This window comes from Prinia subflava, chromosome 9 (genome assembly GCF_021018805.1).
Source record: "Prinia subflava isolate CZ2003 ecotype Zambia chromosome 9, Cam_Psub_1.2, whole genome shotgun sequence".
In the NCBI taxonomy this organism is placed as follows: domain Eukaryota; kingdom Metazoa; phylum Chordata; class Aves; order Passeriformes; family Cisticolidae; genus Prinia; species Prinia subflava.
Genome location: NC_086255.1, coordinates 19,343,941 through 19,359,451, shown reverse-complemented (window position 1 = coordinate 19,359,451; position 15,511 = coordinate 19,343,941). Strand labels below are relative to the sequence as shown.

The window sequence follows — 15,511 nt, the reverse complement described above, 5'->3', positions numbered from 1 at the left end:
ATAGTATGATAGCTTTCTCCTGAAGTGAAGATGCAACAGGAAGAGATCAAAAGATTCAAAACCTTTTTTCAAACTAACTGCAGATAAATTCCAGCTATATCCTTGCCAAAGCAAAGCAAACAACACAGACCTTGCTTCACCCACACAGTGGCAATTACTGCTTTAACAATTGGAGAATTTCGTTAGCATCTGTACTGAGAGAACCTTTTGGGGAACAGACTTGATAGACTTCCACTGGTTGGACTAAAGGAATGTTTACACATTATTCAAGTTTATGATCAACTCAAGGCAAAACTCCTCAACGCCTTTTATAAAACCAGTGCAGTTCTTTCTCTGAGGCCAGTAACATGTGTAAACATATATGCTTTGGAGAGATTTGAACTCTGTAAAAGGAACAAGTCCAAGAGAATGCCAAAAGGAACTTCACCCTGCACTACACTTGGTATGTTCCAAGAGGATATTCTCAGAAGGGTCAGGTACTAAATCTCTGCCAAGGGCAGGATGCAACTCCACCTAGGTCAGTCTTACTGAGGCAAGCATTGTATGCTTCACTAGTGCTGCCCCTTTCTGGGCATGAACCACAGAGGCAGCACTGCAACAGCCTTGTTACCAACTAGGAAACAGATTCCTCCACATACAGAGAAGAAACAATGACCTTATAATTCCTAACAGTGTGTTTTGACAGACAGCAATCTGGTAGACTTTGTTCAAAAACACACTCCCTTTCTAATTGCCTTGCTTTCTGCCCAAGGCTTCCATATGGATTCACTGAAAGCACACATTTTGAGCTGCATTTTAGTTTTACCTGCTTGCACCTCGAGGAGGCACTCTGGGAGGCCTCTCTGGGAAAGGAAGCCGCTCAGCTTGATGAGGAACTGGGCTGCGGCTCCTTGCTGTTTCTGGGACTTCACTGTCCTACAAAATGAAGAGAAGTGTTTATAGAACAGCAGAATCTGGTTCTTGGTATCTTCACAAAAGAAGTGGCTACTTTTGGCATTTCTCTAAATGCAATGCCAACTCTGACCTCTTTTTTTGGCATGAAAACAAAGGCATGTACTTAAGGACAGCAGAGCAGTATGTAGCTTACCTCACTATCCCCTTCCATCCCACTGCTGACACTCAATATACTCCGAGTGCTGGAGCGGTTACTTGCACTACCTGGAGTAAGCAAGAGAAAAACTGATTAATAAACCCTGGTCATTTAATGGCAAATCAGGGCTCTTTCTAACCTCATGCTTAATTCTTGCACACATTATTAATGTTTGTTTAGATTCATTTATTTTCAATGCTTTTTTCATATGTTCAGGATCCAAACAACAGCATTTCACACGACACAAACCACAGGACTAAGCCATTCAATTATGCTTTCTTTCTAGAAGATTTCTGCCTTACCTTTCTTTATCCAGTCTTCTGGTTAAATACTCACAACCATAATCTAACTGAAAAGATCCAATGCCAGTATCATTTGACAAGTCAGACAAATACTTTCACAAGGGTTACACACCCAACGCTTAGGTACATTTAAATTACCAGTACCCTTATCTTTAGCAACTTCGAAGATAGATGGCTCTGAGCATTATCACATAGTCATTCCTGGAGTGACTGCTTAAGAAGTTTTCCTTCCAAATAAATAACTGCTTACTACCCCCTCTTACAACAATCCTCACTCATCCCAGGAATGTTTCCTAGTCTATTTCCAAGCTAAAACCAAGTTTGTCAACCTTCAGCACCCATCTATGCAAACCCATTTAACTGTCATGGACTCAGGGTAGGGATTGTTTTTGCAATCAGTCATGCCAACTCCAAAGGTGACAGCAACTCACAAACATATCCTACACTGCTAGGGCTGGTTTCATAAATAGATAACATTTTACAGGGCTGTGAAGTACTGGGACACTAATATTCAGAAACGGCCACACTGAAATGGTGGCTAGAAAGATTTTCTCCTAAGATGCCATCCCTCCCTGCTAGCATTGGTAAGTCTCCTCAGCTGATACAAACAGCAGCACTTAAGAGTGCTAAATACAGTTCTAGGGCCCATTTTCACAATCACACCATGAGAAAGAGCACCAAGCTGCACACAGCGAGCTCTGCAGACTTGTTAACACTTCTCTCACATGTGCTTGTATGCAAGTTACAGCCTCAGCCAGCTGCCTCTGGCACCTGTTCTGGATATATGCCAGCTGCATCTTGCCAAGAGTCACAAAGGCAGCAACCTCACAGGAAGGCAGGTTTCCTTTCAAAGGACCAAACTGATCCTAAATGATTCCTGCAAGAATCACTCAGCCTGAAGTAAGCGCAAGAATGCAGGGATTTAATTTGCACAAACTAAACGTAATGAAAAGCAAAGATAATAAAAATGTGCAGACTGGCCAAGTCACTCAAGAGGTCCCACAGTTACCAATTAAAAATGCTGTTCTTTATGTAAAACAATTGAAGAAACAACATGTGGAGACTGGTTTCCAGCCTGAAATATAACTGCCCTTCAGGCCAGAAGACCACACAGCCTGCTGGCAGTCACAGCACAGGAACATCCTTTCCAAGAAGAGAGCAGCTGCTGTCTGCTGCCTACTACTAAGAACTGAAGACAGGTGGTATGCCTTCCCTGAGAAGGCCCAAGAGAATCTTTTGCTCAGCTTCCAGGATCTCCTCCTGCAGAGATGCAGACAAAAGATGCCCAAACCACTTGATGCACACCTGGGCTTGCTTTTACAGTTTTGAGAACAGCTGGTCTGAGGCATGCAAGGTTTGGAGTGGCATTATCAGTGCTGGGATTCAGGAACAGAAGTCCTGTCCTCTGGGTTGACTCCAGGGTCAGGCTTGGGAAGTGTGTTCCATCCAACTTTCCTGTAGGGACGGTAACACTCAGTTTGCTTACTTGTTGTGCTGGATGTGCTTTCTGTTTTCCAGTCTCCTCGTTTTAACTCCATTTTTAGTGGAAAAACATTTTTCCGGGGGGTGTATTCATATATTCCACATTCTGGTTTCCCCAAAGTATTACGAGAATGTCGAATGGGTACTGTAATTTCCAAATCTGGAAGGGAAAACGAACAGTTCAGAAAGATCTATGCAATTACAGCCTCCAAGCGACAGTTTGCACTTACGGACAGAGTTAAACACAGTTGCATAAGGACAATCATAACTGTTCATGAATGAATCAAGATGCACTCCACAGATGTGGGCATCCTTTTCTTGGCTGTGAAAACAACGAGCAAAGCAACTTCCCTAAGTTTTTGCCAACTGGCAGATGGAAGTGCATATTAAAATATCACAGAACCACAATACACACGGACACATACCTGCCTGAAGAGCTTGTTAATATGGTTAGCTGCTTCACTACCAGAGAATATCAGAATCAAAGACTGTTACCTGCACTTTTGTGGGTTTTTTGTTTCTCCATTTGCCTCCTGGTTATGCTGTCTCGTAGACGTTTCAGATTTTCCTAAAAAAATCACAAGATATTCTTTTCAGGGCTTTGGATAAAGGAAGACAAGCAGCTTTCTGACCAAACCAGTATTTATATTTTAGCTAACTTTTCAGTCAAGCTCTAACAAAGCTTGCTAGACCTGGCTAAAGTCCAAACGATGTCAACATGTTTTAATTTATTCCTTTCAGAAACCCATGTGTACCTTTCAGAAGCCAAGTTTTTTCTGATGTTCATTATGTATGTTAAGGTCAAATTCACATATTCACGGGCAATTCCAGGTAAGCAGCAGGTTGGGTTTAGAACTCCCTGTACTTTCTGTTTGCACTGTGACACTGGCACAGAAACAAGACTCACAATCCAGTGACTGCACAGTCCTTTCTGTACTAATGAACAGATAATTCCAACTGCAGGGACAGAAAAGGGTGCCATGCATCCTAGAGTGTGAGGCACAACTCAGAATTCAGGATATCCCCAATGAAGAAATGTAACTGAGAACAAAGACTCTTTACCATTGTGTGGCAGCATATTACACCTTAGGGTACAAAGAGTCTAACAGACTGCTTTTCCGCAGGGAAATATGTAGAGATCTGAGAGAAGGAAACCCCTGAATAGGTTGAAAAGCAGATGAAGCAACTGCTGTACCATGAAGCAAAATTCAGAGCAGACACTTTGAAAGCTGCTCATGGCATGGGGGATAGGGCACACCACTTCATCTCTTCTACATCAATTTACTTAAGCAGCACTGTGTTCTTTGGTAGAGTAGGGACTCCTCTGACTGTTTCTGGGTAGAGAGGACCTTCCCAGTGAGAATCAGGAAGAAAAAAGCCTTGCCTTTGTTCTGACAACTTCCAAAACAATGTCACCCACTGGAGACCAGACTGCAACAGCATGAACAACAAGCACCAAAAGAAGCAGGCAGCGGTTTTAAAGAGAGAGCCTCTCTCTAACTTGAGAATGAAAATTTTAAACTATAACATAGTTCCACCAGTCATTATGTCACTGCTGCCAACAAAATGACTCCCTCTTTCAGTTAAGCCACCCAAACACTCTGCTTTTACTAATGACTGCTGCTAGACCTTGCCCAGCTGCAAAGGAAAGTCCCGTAGCCATCAACAAACAATTGGAGAAAGCAGATCATCTACCAACTAGGACTTTACAGCCAACACCCCATCTGGGACACAGAGCCTTCACTGATCTGACATGGATGAGAACTAACAACTTAAATGTTCATCACAAAAGTCCTCTGCCAGCAGGCAGGTGCTAGGTGACCTCTAGAAAGGTGATTTAGCCAACTGGATTTGATCCAATTCCTTGTATACAGATATTCAAAAACTAACAATATTACTGCAAGACAGACAGATCTGTCTAACTGCTTGCTGCTTACTGGGAACAGCTCCCCCATGGCAGGAGAGAACTCTGCTAGCTGGGGGACTATGTTAGCAGTCTTCCTGCTCCAACCAGGAAAAAAGCATACCCACACAGTGAGAAGCTTGTGATATATACCCAGAGAGACAGCTGTATTTCTTAAGCAGTAGCATAAGTCTGTACCTGCTGAAACCGGAATGATTCTGATCTCTTTTTCTGGTTCAGCTGCCACTCCTTAAAATGAAGTACAGCTTCATCCACAGTGAGGATACCCATTTTCACTTGCTCCTGTAATGTAATCAGCTGCCGCTGACCTGGGGTCTTCATTCCAGCAAATGGATCATATATGCTTGATTGAGACAGGTCCCTCACAGGCCTGACTATTGTCTCTGAAGAGAGAAGATCAGCAAAAATATTATTAAACTTGTGGCATCTACCTCCCTCACTGAATACAAAGAGATCAAGTACTCTTGATCCAGCAGACATTAAAAAAAAAAAAAAAAAAAAAAAAAAAAAAAAAAAAAAAAAAAAAAGGAAAAAAAAGATAAGTATTACAGAGTATTTCCTAAGAAGTGTTTTCTTCTTAGGCCATCCTACTATTCATCAGATCTAAAAGCCCAGCTGAGAGGTAGCCTTGAACACAAATATATCCAAGGGATAAGCTCTGCTCTTAAAAACATAATTTAAGTAAAGAGCACAAAACATATTCCTTAAAGTGCCCTGCTTCCTCAGCAATTCACAGAACAGAGCTTTTACCAAAGCAGTCACAAAGCTAGCCTCTGTCTAGGTAATCTATGTTGTTTACATCCAGAAACTGAAAACTCCTTCTACTGATGCCGGTATTTTTTAACTCATTTGTAACATAAAAAAAAGAGTTCCCAAGACAGGAGATGTGCTCCCCTCGAACTCTGCACTTACAAAAGTTTCCAGTGTCACAAAAGGTCAAAAAAATTTGGTCATTCACAGAGGACTGTTATCCCCAGAGCTTTGCAAAACAGTCTATTCTGTCATATTTCACACAAATGAAGCTACTGTAGCAGATCTGCTTTTGGATTACTGAAAGGATGTTCAGGGTGAATTTCTGCCTTACCTTTCTTAACCCTTCCTCTAGGGACATAAAGATTCTCAGGTCTTTGAGCCTTCTGTGCAAAAACTGCAAAAGAAACATTCTTTAGATACCGAAATGCATCTCATGAAGATATAGCAAGGATGAATATGGCAAGCATACACAATTCTGCACTGCATTACAGCTTCTCTTACCCTTCTAAGTCCATTGTAGAAAACAAAGATTTGTACAGCAGAATTCCCTTTCTACTGACCTCAAAGAATTTAGCTCAGCCACCTCTAAGAGAATTTTGGACATGATTTCCCCCTACTCCTGTCACAGCAGGAAGGAGAAGTCACTAAAATTACTCTCTCATATGTCATTGTGGTTCTTGTTAGAATGTTCATGATATATGACCAATATTTCCAAAACTGCCTAATGAAAGAAGAGGAACAACCGTCTTCAATTAAAAAAAAAAACCACCTCAGAGGGAGGTATTGAGGTATAAAATCATGTCCTGTATAAATGCAGTTGTATCAAATCAATGATACCATTACAGATCAGCAATGTCTCAATTTATTAGCTTGATTGTGTCCTTACAATATCAGGATCTTTCCTATTTAGTTGGGTTTGTTTATAACATTTGGGGGTAATCTGTCACACTACCGCTTTCATGAAAAGCAAGCTTAGGCCAAGATGTAACATCCCCACATTCTCAGAGAATAGGAAAAAGATGAAAAAACAGACATGGAATTGGATCCCAAAGGTAACCTAACTCCAGAATCAAATAATCCAGGGATCCTGGCATTCATTTGGCAACTGGAACCCATATCAATGCCATTTTATGGTTTACTGGTCTACACTTCCACTGGTAACCAACTCACTTTTGGAGATGTACAGCTCATTGTCTGGCTGTGGAGAGCTAGATTCTGGTCTTGGAACAGGAACTGGAGGTCTGTTAGCCATTTCCTGTGGAAAGGGGTCTTGTTCCACTGAGTAGTACACATCTTCACCATACTGCTCGTGACCTCCTTCCTCAGAATCTGGCATATCCATGCTACCACCTGCAACAGAGCAGAGTTTGTAAGAATAACAACCTGGCCTCTTGACTGAACACTGGTTCCCTCATGTACCAGATTCTTACCAAGCTGGCCATTTCACAACCAAAACCTCCCAGTTTTGCAGTGCCTGAAATGTACCAAAGACCTTCATGACTGGACTTGATAAAGTCATTAACATCTAGTAGCAGGTAACTGTTTGCTCTATGCCTGTGCCATCTGTTTTGCAGAAATAGTGAAAAATCTCCTTACTGTTTTTAAGAATTTGAGGAACATTTAGTTTAATTAATTTCAGTTAATTAACATACTTTAATAGTGAACAAATCAAACAGAGCAATGGTTACCAAAAGCTACATGTGATGGTCTATGAAGTACTACAGAGATTTAGTCCGCTATCTGAAAAAAGCAAACAGTGTGGGCTATCTTCTATCCTTAAGAGTTCATGAAGAAATCTTAGGTTCTGTTTAATCACTTTAACTGTACTTCTATTAAAATAAAGCCTCACCTTCTAAAAACTTGCGGAGCATTGAGTCTTTTGTAGTTATAGAAACTTCATCTCCAGCAATTGGAGTGTCTGGTTTGGACTGAAGCATCTCCACATCTGAAAAAAAACAACAGAAAGATGAACCTGTTAATTATATCCTTCAATATATGAAACAATGTAATATGATATAATAAACTGGACCTTTACTTTATGGTGACAATCAAAGAAGCTGAGCAAAAGACCAGACATTTTCCTCAAAAAAGGCTAAGTTGTTGAGTTCAGTCCACTCTGCACAACTTTTTTCCAGCTGTCTGGTGCTTACACTTGAGGGTGACTAACAATGCTATTGAGAAGTCCTGACAAGGCTTCAAGCAGGCACTAGGTTTTGGCTGTTCTTGAGCTTGTGTTGGCCAGGTGAAAGTTTTGGCCTCTGTACAGTGCTCCTGAGAGGAAACAGTGTGACTTTGAAAAACAAGACATTAAAAGGCGATTTTCCTATGACACATAAGATAGTGTTTGTTTTAATTATTGAAATAAAGTCAAAACAGTTGGCTGAGTTAATTACTGGGATCTGGAAAGTGTTGAGAGGGTCAGATGATCATTTATATTGAGAAAAAACTCACAACAAACAAAATATTTTATTAATTCAATGTTTTGATGCAAAGAATTCTGATTTTAAGGAAAAAGGTCAACCTCATCGTAATGCTAAAACTAATCTTAAAATGAAAATAAAATGTTAGATAACCATGTTCCTAATGATATTAAAAGCAAGAGTGATATCAATGAATTGCTGAGGCTCATTGATAGAAGTGAATTTTTGAGGCAAATCTATTTCTATGTCATAGGTCTACTGCTATGTAAACTAGATAGTTTGGGTTACATGTGAGAATATGAAATACTTTTAACTCAGTACAATGGCTCCAGTCCTCTACTATCTTATTCTCAAACAAGCTCCTGCCAGAAAAAATGACCCTGTGGTATCTAACCTTCCTTTGATCAGTCTGAAAAACTGTGGTGGAAGCACATCCTGATCACAATAAAGGGGCTACACCTTTAGGTGTATGGCTACACCTAAAACAGCCCTGGTATTATCCTCCACACCATAGCCATATCTACCCCCATAAGGGTAACTCCTAGAAAAAGTACTTGAAGAGAAGTTATTTATGATTTCCTAGTTAGCCATCCTAACCAACCTTCAAGTCAGTAAAAAAGTTTAAATCCTTTCTTTGTGACGGCAGCTCTAAATCAGTCAGCACTCCCATTAATTTCCAATGAGGGTTTGCCTGTGTGCTAGTATTCTAAATGATATTGAAACACTTTCACTTTGAGAGAATCAATCTAAGTGCTCAGAACTGTGCCAATTTAAAAATATCTGTTATGATACAGGCAGATGTTAGGCACTGTTCAGACAAGCTGTTCATATTATTCAGGCAAAGACTAACAGACCAGGTAAGGAAAACAGAGAATTTCAATAAAAGACTCCTGAATGGAAGGCAGCAGAGTTTTGTGAGCAAAGGCAACACACTAGAACTCCAGAAGAAGCAGGAAAGAAAGGCTTTTCAGAGCCCAGTTCAAAAGTGCTAAATTACAGGGATCTCAATTTGCAAGAAAATTCCATGCATAGTTTCTGGGAGATCTGGGCATTTCAGGCCTGGAAGAAGGGTAGTTTGGCTTCATAATGTTGAACCTGCTTTTTAACCCTCCACAGGCTTACTCAATCAACCCCATTCAGAGGTGTACTGATTACAGGCAGACCTACCAAGCATCTAGAAACTCGTTCTCATTACTGCAAACAAGAGCAGCTTTGTTCCTTGTAAGTCCAACCTGATTTACTGCTCATCTCCACCTGAAGGCAAAATAATCCTGGTTTTGGTAGCAAAACTATCCCTGCAGTGGCCAGCAACACATAGCAGAAAAGAGTTTATGATTTCAGGGAAAGAACCAACACAGTCTTCTGGAATCCATAATCAACAAAAATGTATTTTACAGTATTATTTAATCTAAAAGAGGAGAAAACAAGCCCAGGACCAATATCCATAAGCACAAGTGTTTCAAAAAGAAAAGCTTTTCCCCTGAGGCAGCACACTTAAAAACTGCAGAAACACTAGAAGTCCTTAAGTACCTTACAGAGGTACTTAAAATATAAGAAGCTAAATTCTCTGCTCATTATGGGAATCATAAAATAGATCAGCAGGATGAAGTCAGACCAAACTTACTCTTACGGTGAGTAAGAAGAGCAAATTTACAATTGCTTAACATAGGTACTTAATTTGGTATTTTCAATTGGCCTCACTGAATATTAATGCAACAATGAAAAAGTTAAACATATGCATATTTATCAGAATTAGCGCTCTATTTTTAGCAATAAACCAAGCAGATTAGAATAATGATTTTTCACTTATCTTTTCAGTACACATATTTCTAGATGTTTGCTTTCTTTTGCTCTCAAGTTGTTGAGCTAGAATCTCAGCTCTTGTATTTCAGTTTCCCAGTTGTCAGTACATAGTGTTCTTTTCTGTCAGTGTCAAAATGTTCCTAGGTACCCAGCCCTCAGGAGGAAAAAGCAGGACATGGTAGAAAATTTCTCTATGTTAATTTATTTGCTCAGGGTTCAGGGAATCCTTGAAACACTGAAGAAACAGCTCTTGATCTTGTACACTAGCAATTAAAAAAGATATAGAGCAATTTTATCAGTCAGCAAATGTTAGAACTGCAGCATTGTTTTCTTGTGGTGAGAGCAGAAAAGCTGTAACTGAGGCACTACGATGTGTAAGAGAGAGGGGCCTGAGCAGTCTGATCTAAAGATGTCTCTGCCCATCACACAGTGATGCACTTGGATTGCTCACTTCTAACCCAAACCTTCCCATGATTCTGTAATTCTATGACTATACATACAAAGATCTTCTGGGGCACCCGGGACAAATCCAGCCATGGATTCATAAAGCTCTTCATCGGAGCCTGGATTCAAGGAACATTTCATTAACAGATCAGTGGACAGATGAGCCATGGACTCATAAACAGACTCATCCTCCTCGCCTTGCATCAGCTCTTCTTTAATGTGACTCTTCAGCATATCTGCAGTTTCCTGGAGAGAAAGAAGAAAAAAAATATTCAAGCCTCTTTAAATAAAGAATCTAGAGAATAAAAGCAAGCAAAAGATATCTCACTTTTTCCTCAGTGATGGAAAAAACCTCTGAAGACAGCTCACTCCCAAAGATTAAGGCTTCTCAAGTGACTTAAATCACCACTACAGCCATCTAGGACAAACTTTTGAGATCTATATTGTATTAATAAGTGAAAGGTGAAACAAGGGCTGCTGACCCATTCTGAGTAGCCATTACAGCCTCTCACCCCATCACTTTCCTGTCCTACCCAATGTCTGCAAACTCCCAGAACATAAGCACAGCTCATTCTAAAAATACAAATGCTTGTCAAAGGCTATTTTGGGCCATGCATAGCTAACCATGAGGGGTAAAGCTTATCACATGCAGAGCACCTGCAAAATAGCAAAGTTTTAGCTTTGATGTAGACTTAGTTTCAGTTTCTTGGCCTTAGCAGCCACATGTAACACCTAGAGTGGGAGTACATAGACCCTTTTCTGTGATAGTAACAGGAAACCTCACAGCAGGCAGCAGTTCAGGTAATACAGGCAACTTCTGATTCACAGGAGAGCAGAATCCTTTCTTATGCATTTGCAACACAGAGTAGGGGGGAAGGCAGAGCTTCACCAAATCACACACAAGGGAGCAAAATATAAAGCTTCATCCCATCCTCCTTCTCAAATTCCAATTATGTCACAAGCACAGGCATCTAAACAGTTGCAATACTACAAGATATTCTTCCATCCACAAATGCCAACTCATGGGCCCTCAATCCACAGGGCATGTGTGTCAAAGCTGTCACACATGCTTCCCTCCACAGCCAAAATGGGTCAGGCCAGTAGTTATGCAATGCTTTACAAAGCTCCAACCTTTGCCAGAGAGAAGATTAGGTGAGTAAAGGGGTGTACTGGGACTTTCAGACATCCACACTACTGGTGATAGTGGTCACAGAGTTGCAGATGGTTTGTGTGCTTTGTACTGCACGGGCAGCTTGACGGTCAGTAAGGAGAACCCACTCTTAACACAGCTGTCACTGTGCTGTGGAGGGTCTGGGAGGAGCACAGTACTGCAGCAAGAGGATGCAAGGACCTCTTGCACATCTCTCATTTACCCTGATGCAAAGATTTTGATCCCACAATTGACAGTTTCTGCAGCCCTCTTGATCTCAGAATATGGAATGACTTTTATTGAGCTCTAATGTGTAATGTCAAGGAGCAAGGCCAAATTCCAAGAATTACCCATGCCTCCTAAAAAGAGCTTAAACACTACAGCAACTGGCTGACAGAACCACATAAAAGCTGGCAGATTGTCACCCAGCACTCAGACAATATTAAGGACAATTAAACATGACTTTTCAACCTAAAGCAAAGGCAAATAAAATTCATATGATCTGAGTCAAGGAGCTCCTTTTTATTTTGAAGAATACAGGCTAGAAACAGCTCAAACTGAAACAAAAGGAGAAACTCTATGCATACTCAAGTACTGCACAGAAAGAATTGCTTGGTGCAGCTTGAGTCAGGTGCGGCTGGAAAAGTCAGAGTGCTGTTTTCTGGGGGTGGGGTTAGCTCAAAGAGAAATGAACTGTCAATTGGGATCCCTGATAGAAGAAATACAGAATGGACAGCTATATCAATGCAGGGAGAAATGGGTATCAAGTGGAACAGGCAGACTACACAGATCAGCTGTGAATGAGCTAATAAGCCATCCTGACTATACTATAACTGGTAAGAAAGCACCTCAGACTCTATCTTCCCAAACATATTCTGTTCCCAGCTTCTTCTTACCACATATTCATCGATGAACTGGCGGAGATCCTTAAAGCCGTGCTTTTCTGCTATGGTGTTTGGATAGTGGCCGTACTTGTTGGCTACGCTGTAGGCCTGCAGTGCTCCAGGGCATGTAAGCAGCAAGGCAGTAAGGTTCTTCAGCCCATATCTTGCAGAGAAGTGAAGCAGTGTTGGCAGCTCCTCATCCCTCTGATCTGTGGGAACAGGAGCCTATTAGAACCCAAGTTTTTCTCTAGTAGCAACACAGCCAGTAGGTGAGAAATAGACACAGCAAACACGCAGACCAAAACAGCTGTGAAATCTCTGGAAGTATGTATATGGTTTCAAAATCAAGCTAACTGCACAAATTATCTGGTGCATCTCCATGCTTAAGTCTTATAACCTTTAGTGGGGAATATGGCACTGTAACAGCTTAAATGTATGTAGGATCACAGATTTGCAAGGACTTCTTAGACCATTGCTACAAAAAGACAGCATACCAACTCAACTGCTCAGTGTCCACTGTGTATCTTAGAGTTATGGGGTTTGGGGAAAAGGACTGAGCTGTGAAGAACGGCACATGAGAAGAGAAGAACAAAGCAGAAAACCTGGGACACATTTGGGGAGCATCATCTTTTCACTCTGGTTTGAAGCTGTCTACATAGCAGCATCTGGCACAGTGCAGGGAAGTGAGAATGATACATATAATAAAAAAAGGGTCACCTGACTCAAATGGCAATTTCCTTTTTATAGACATCATCAGAAATTTAGCTTCCTGGCTGAGATACAAGGTTTTAGAGACAGCCTTTGCAGGTAACATGCCCTGCAGTGTTAGGATGCTTCAAGGTAAAAGAACTGATACAAAGAAAACCTAAAAATAAACCAAGAGTCTTTAAACTTACTTGCTGTCATATCTTCTTCTTCCAGCTGGTTGATTCCAAACAGGTGTAGACCACTGGCAGGAATGTTCTTCTTGAGTGACTCAGTCAACAGTTTGTCCAGGGCTTCAATGCTGTATGGTACAATTTTAAAGGCCTACAGATAAATGGAAAGCACTTCTGTTTGGTAGAGTCTGGAGATTCAATTAAGGCAAGATTTTTATGGTGCTTTTATTATTTAACAAAATCAGGAAACAGTAGGTATAAACAGAACAAAAGGTAGAAATGTTCAGGTCAAACAAAGAACTTGGATAGCTTCCTGGTGCAGAAGCAGAATATCATCAAGCTCAACAGATGAGAACCATATATTCCACAAGACAGAGCGCAATGAGAAAGTCGCTCATGCAACTGGAAGCACAGAAAACTTCCCTCCTACTTTCTTGGCAGGTATACACTTACTTCTGAAACTGCTCCAATGAAATGTCACTCCTGCTTTAAGTATGCACTAGTCCATTTTGAATTGTTCTGGTACAGACTCTGGGTCTGGCTTTTGAACCGGTTCTTTACCACTGGGAAGGAGGCATATTCCCTAAGCAGAGGCATCAACCAGCACCAACTGCTCCACAACTGGAACTAAAAAGCAGGGAAACACAGGCTCCCCTGCCCCAGGTATATTGGTGACTAACAAGGCTACTACTACTTGGCAGATCAGGAACATGCAGGCAGGCAACAGGAGAGCATAGCAGAAAACTTCCTTGCACATGCTTTACCCCTCTAATAGGGTTCAGGTACCCCAACTGGGCAAAACAGAACAGGAAAACTGAGTGGCTGTTTTGAAAGACTAAGTGCTAAGAATCAACAAAAAAATCATTTTAAGTTACACTGCTTCCTCCAGCTAATATGAATCTTTGCTACTATCTACATCTTTTTTTTTTTTAATAAACCCTAGGTACAAATTCCAAAACAATTTATTTCTTTATAGTACTTTCTGTTATATCAAGTTCCATCATTCCAATCTTTTGAAGTCATCAAGGTCTAAATGTGGGTGTTGATTGACTGCATTTTCTTTTCCTAGTTTGATAACCTGATTCACATTAGCCAGCTATGTGCTCCAGAGACAGAAAAACCCCATGCTTTCAATAAAAGGGGATACTGGAGTTAGGTGACAATCCCTAAATAACCTTGCATTTCTTCATTTCAGAAGAGCTACTTCATGGCAAGCACTTTTGCTTATGCCTACTTGTCTAGCCTCTGAAAGAGCTGGTTTCCAAAGCAACTGTTTGCTGAAGTCCTTACCTGGCACATGAACTGTACAGGGTTGGCTGCATTAGCCAACAGATTGCTGATTTCCTCCATGTCAGTATGGTAAGTGACACTTGTTTCTCCCACCATCAAGTCCCCTGAATATATCTGCAGGGACACTGTCCCAGAGGTTAAATCTTTGGAAAGAAAGAACAAAAATCACCATTAGAACAAACAATGGCCATGAGTTTGCATGACATACTGTGAGCACAGGAGGAGTTTGGATATACTGCCAGATGGATACCAAAACAGTTTCTGCTCTATTGAATTCATGAATAGTCTTGAAAAGAGTAATCTTGGAACACTAGGTAGGAAAGTACTTTGGAACTACCTTCTTTATAGCTATGTCAATGCACATAACCTGCTAAATCCTCTGCTAACAGTAGACTGGACCATTAATGTTAAAAGTACACCACCTTGAACTAGAAAGTCTCACATGTCTCCACTCCTGGCTTCTCTGGAGCTGTCTATAAAGCCATAACATAAATAGAAAGAGCTGGAGAAGAGGGGGAGAGAAATCAGAAAAGTCACTAGAGATTCTGCCACCTCTGTCAGTCTCACTAGTCTCCGAATAAAAAAAATTAAAAGGAATTCCAGCTTTGCAACTTTACCCATGAACAGTATTATCTTCTACCTGCACCTTGGAGCTTCCTGATGTTTTGTCTAGTATGCATTTATAAGTCTGAACTTTCTCTTTGAAACACAGGTATTTTGAATCCCACTAAAATTAGCCTTTCCTGGTTAACAACTCAGGAAATGACGAAACAGTTAATAACACAAAGGAATTAAAAATTATTTCTTACTGTTAGAAGCTTCAGAGCTTACATTGTACACTCCATCAATGAGAAGGTCATGTTTATAATTCAAAGTACAAGTCAGTTTCCAGGTCAGTGTTTATATCGTAAGTCTTGACTTAAGACAGATTAAATTAAGCCTTTATATGTTCATGAGGTCACCTTCTTTAAATCAACCCATTTCACTGACTTTGTGGTAGTTGCTATAACAATTAGTCTCTGTTCTCAGAGAGAATGGCACAACGACTCTTCAAGAGGACAGACCAAAGTAGATTAAATAAAATAATGCTG

The 15,511-nt window shown here is 40.7% G+C and overlaps 1 protein-coding gene across 3 annotated transcripts in view; it reads right to left on the bottom strand.

The window, feature by feature from the left end:
- Positions 1-15,511, bottom strand: part of PIK3AP1 (phosphoinositide-3-kinase adaptor protein 1) — a 38,992-nt gene that overhangs the window by 3,685 nt on the left and 19,796 nt on the right. For all 3 annotated transcript variants that reach the window (XM_063405781.1, XM_063405783.1, XM_063405782.1), the window contains 12 exons: positions 14,421-14,563; positions 13,149-13,281; positions 12,265-12,461; positions 10,275-10,464; positions 7,401-7,496; positions 6,722-6,901; positions 5,883-5,945; positions 4,976-5,181; positions 3,370-3,442; positions 2,879-3,034; positions 1,088-1,158; positions 806-915 (listed from right to left, as the gene is read on the bottom strand). In XM_063405781.1, the coding sequence (XP_063261851.1) occupies positions 806-915; positions 1,088-1,158; positions 2,879-3,034; positions 3,370-3,442; positions 4,976-5,181; positions 5,883-5,945; positions 6,722-6,901; positions 7,401-7,496; positions 10,275-10,464; positions 12,265-12,461; positions 13,149-13,281; positions 14,421-14,563 (1,618 nt within the window). The remainder of the gene's footprint in view (positions 1-805; positions 916-1,087; positions 1,159-2,878; positions 3,035-3,369; positions 3,443-4,975; positions 5,182-5,882; positions 5,946-6,721; positions 6,902-7,400; positions 7,497-10,274; positions 10,465-12,264; positions 12,462-13,148; positions 13,282-14,420; positions 14,564-15,511) is intronic.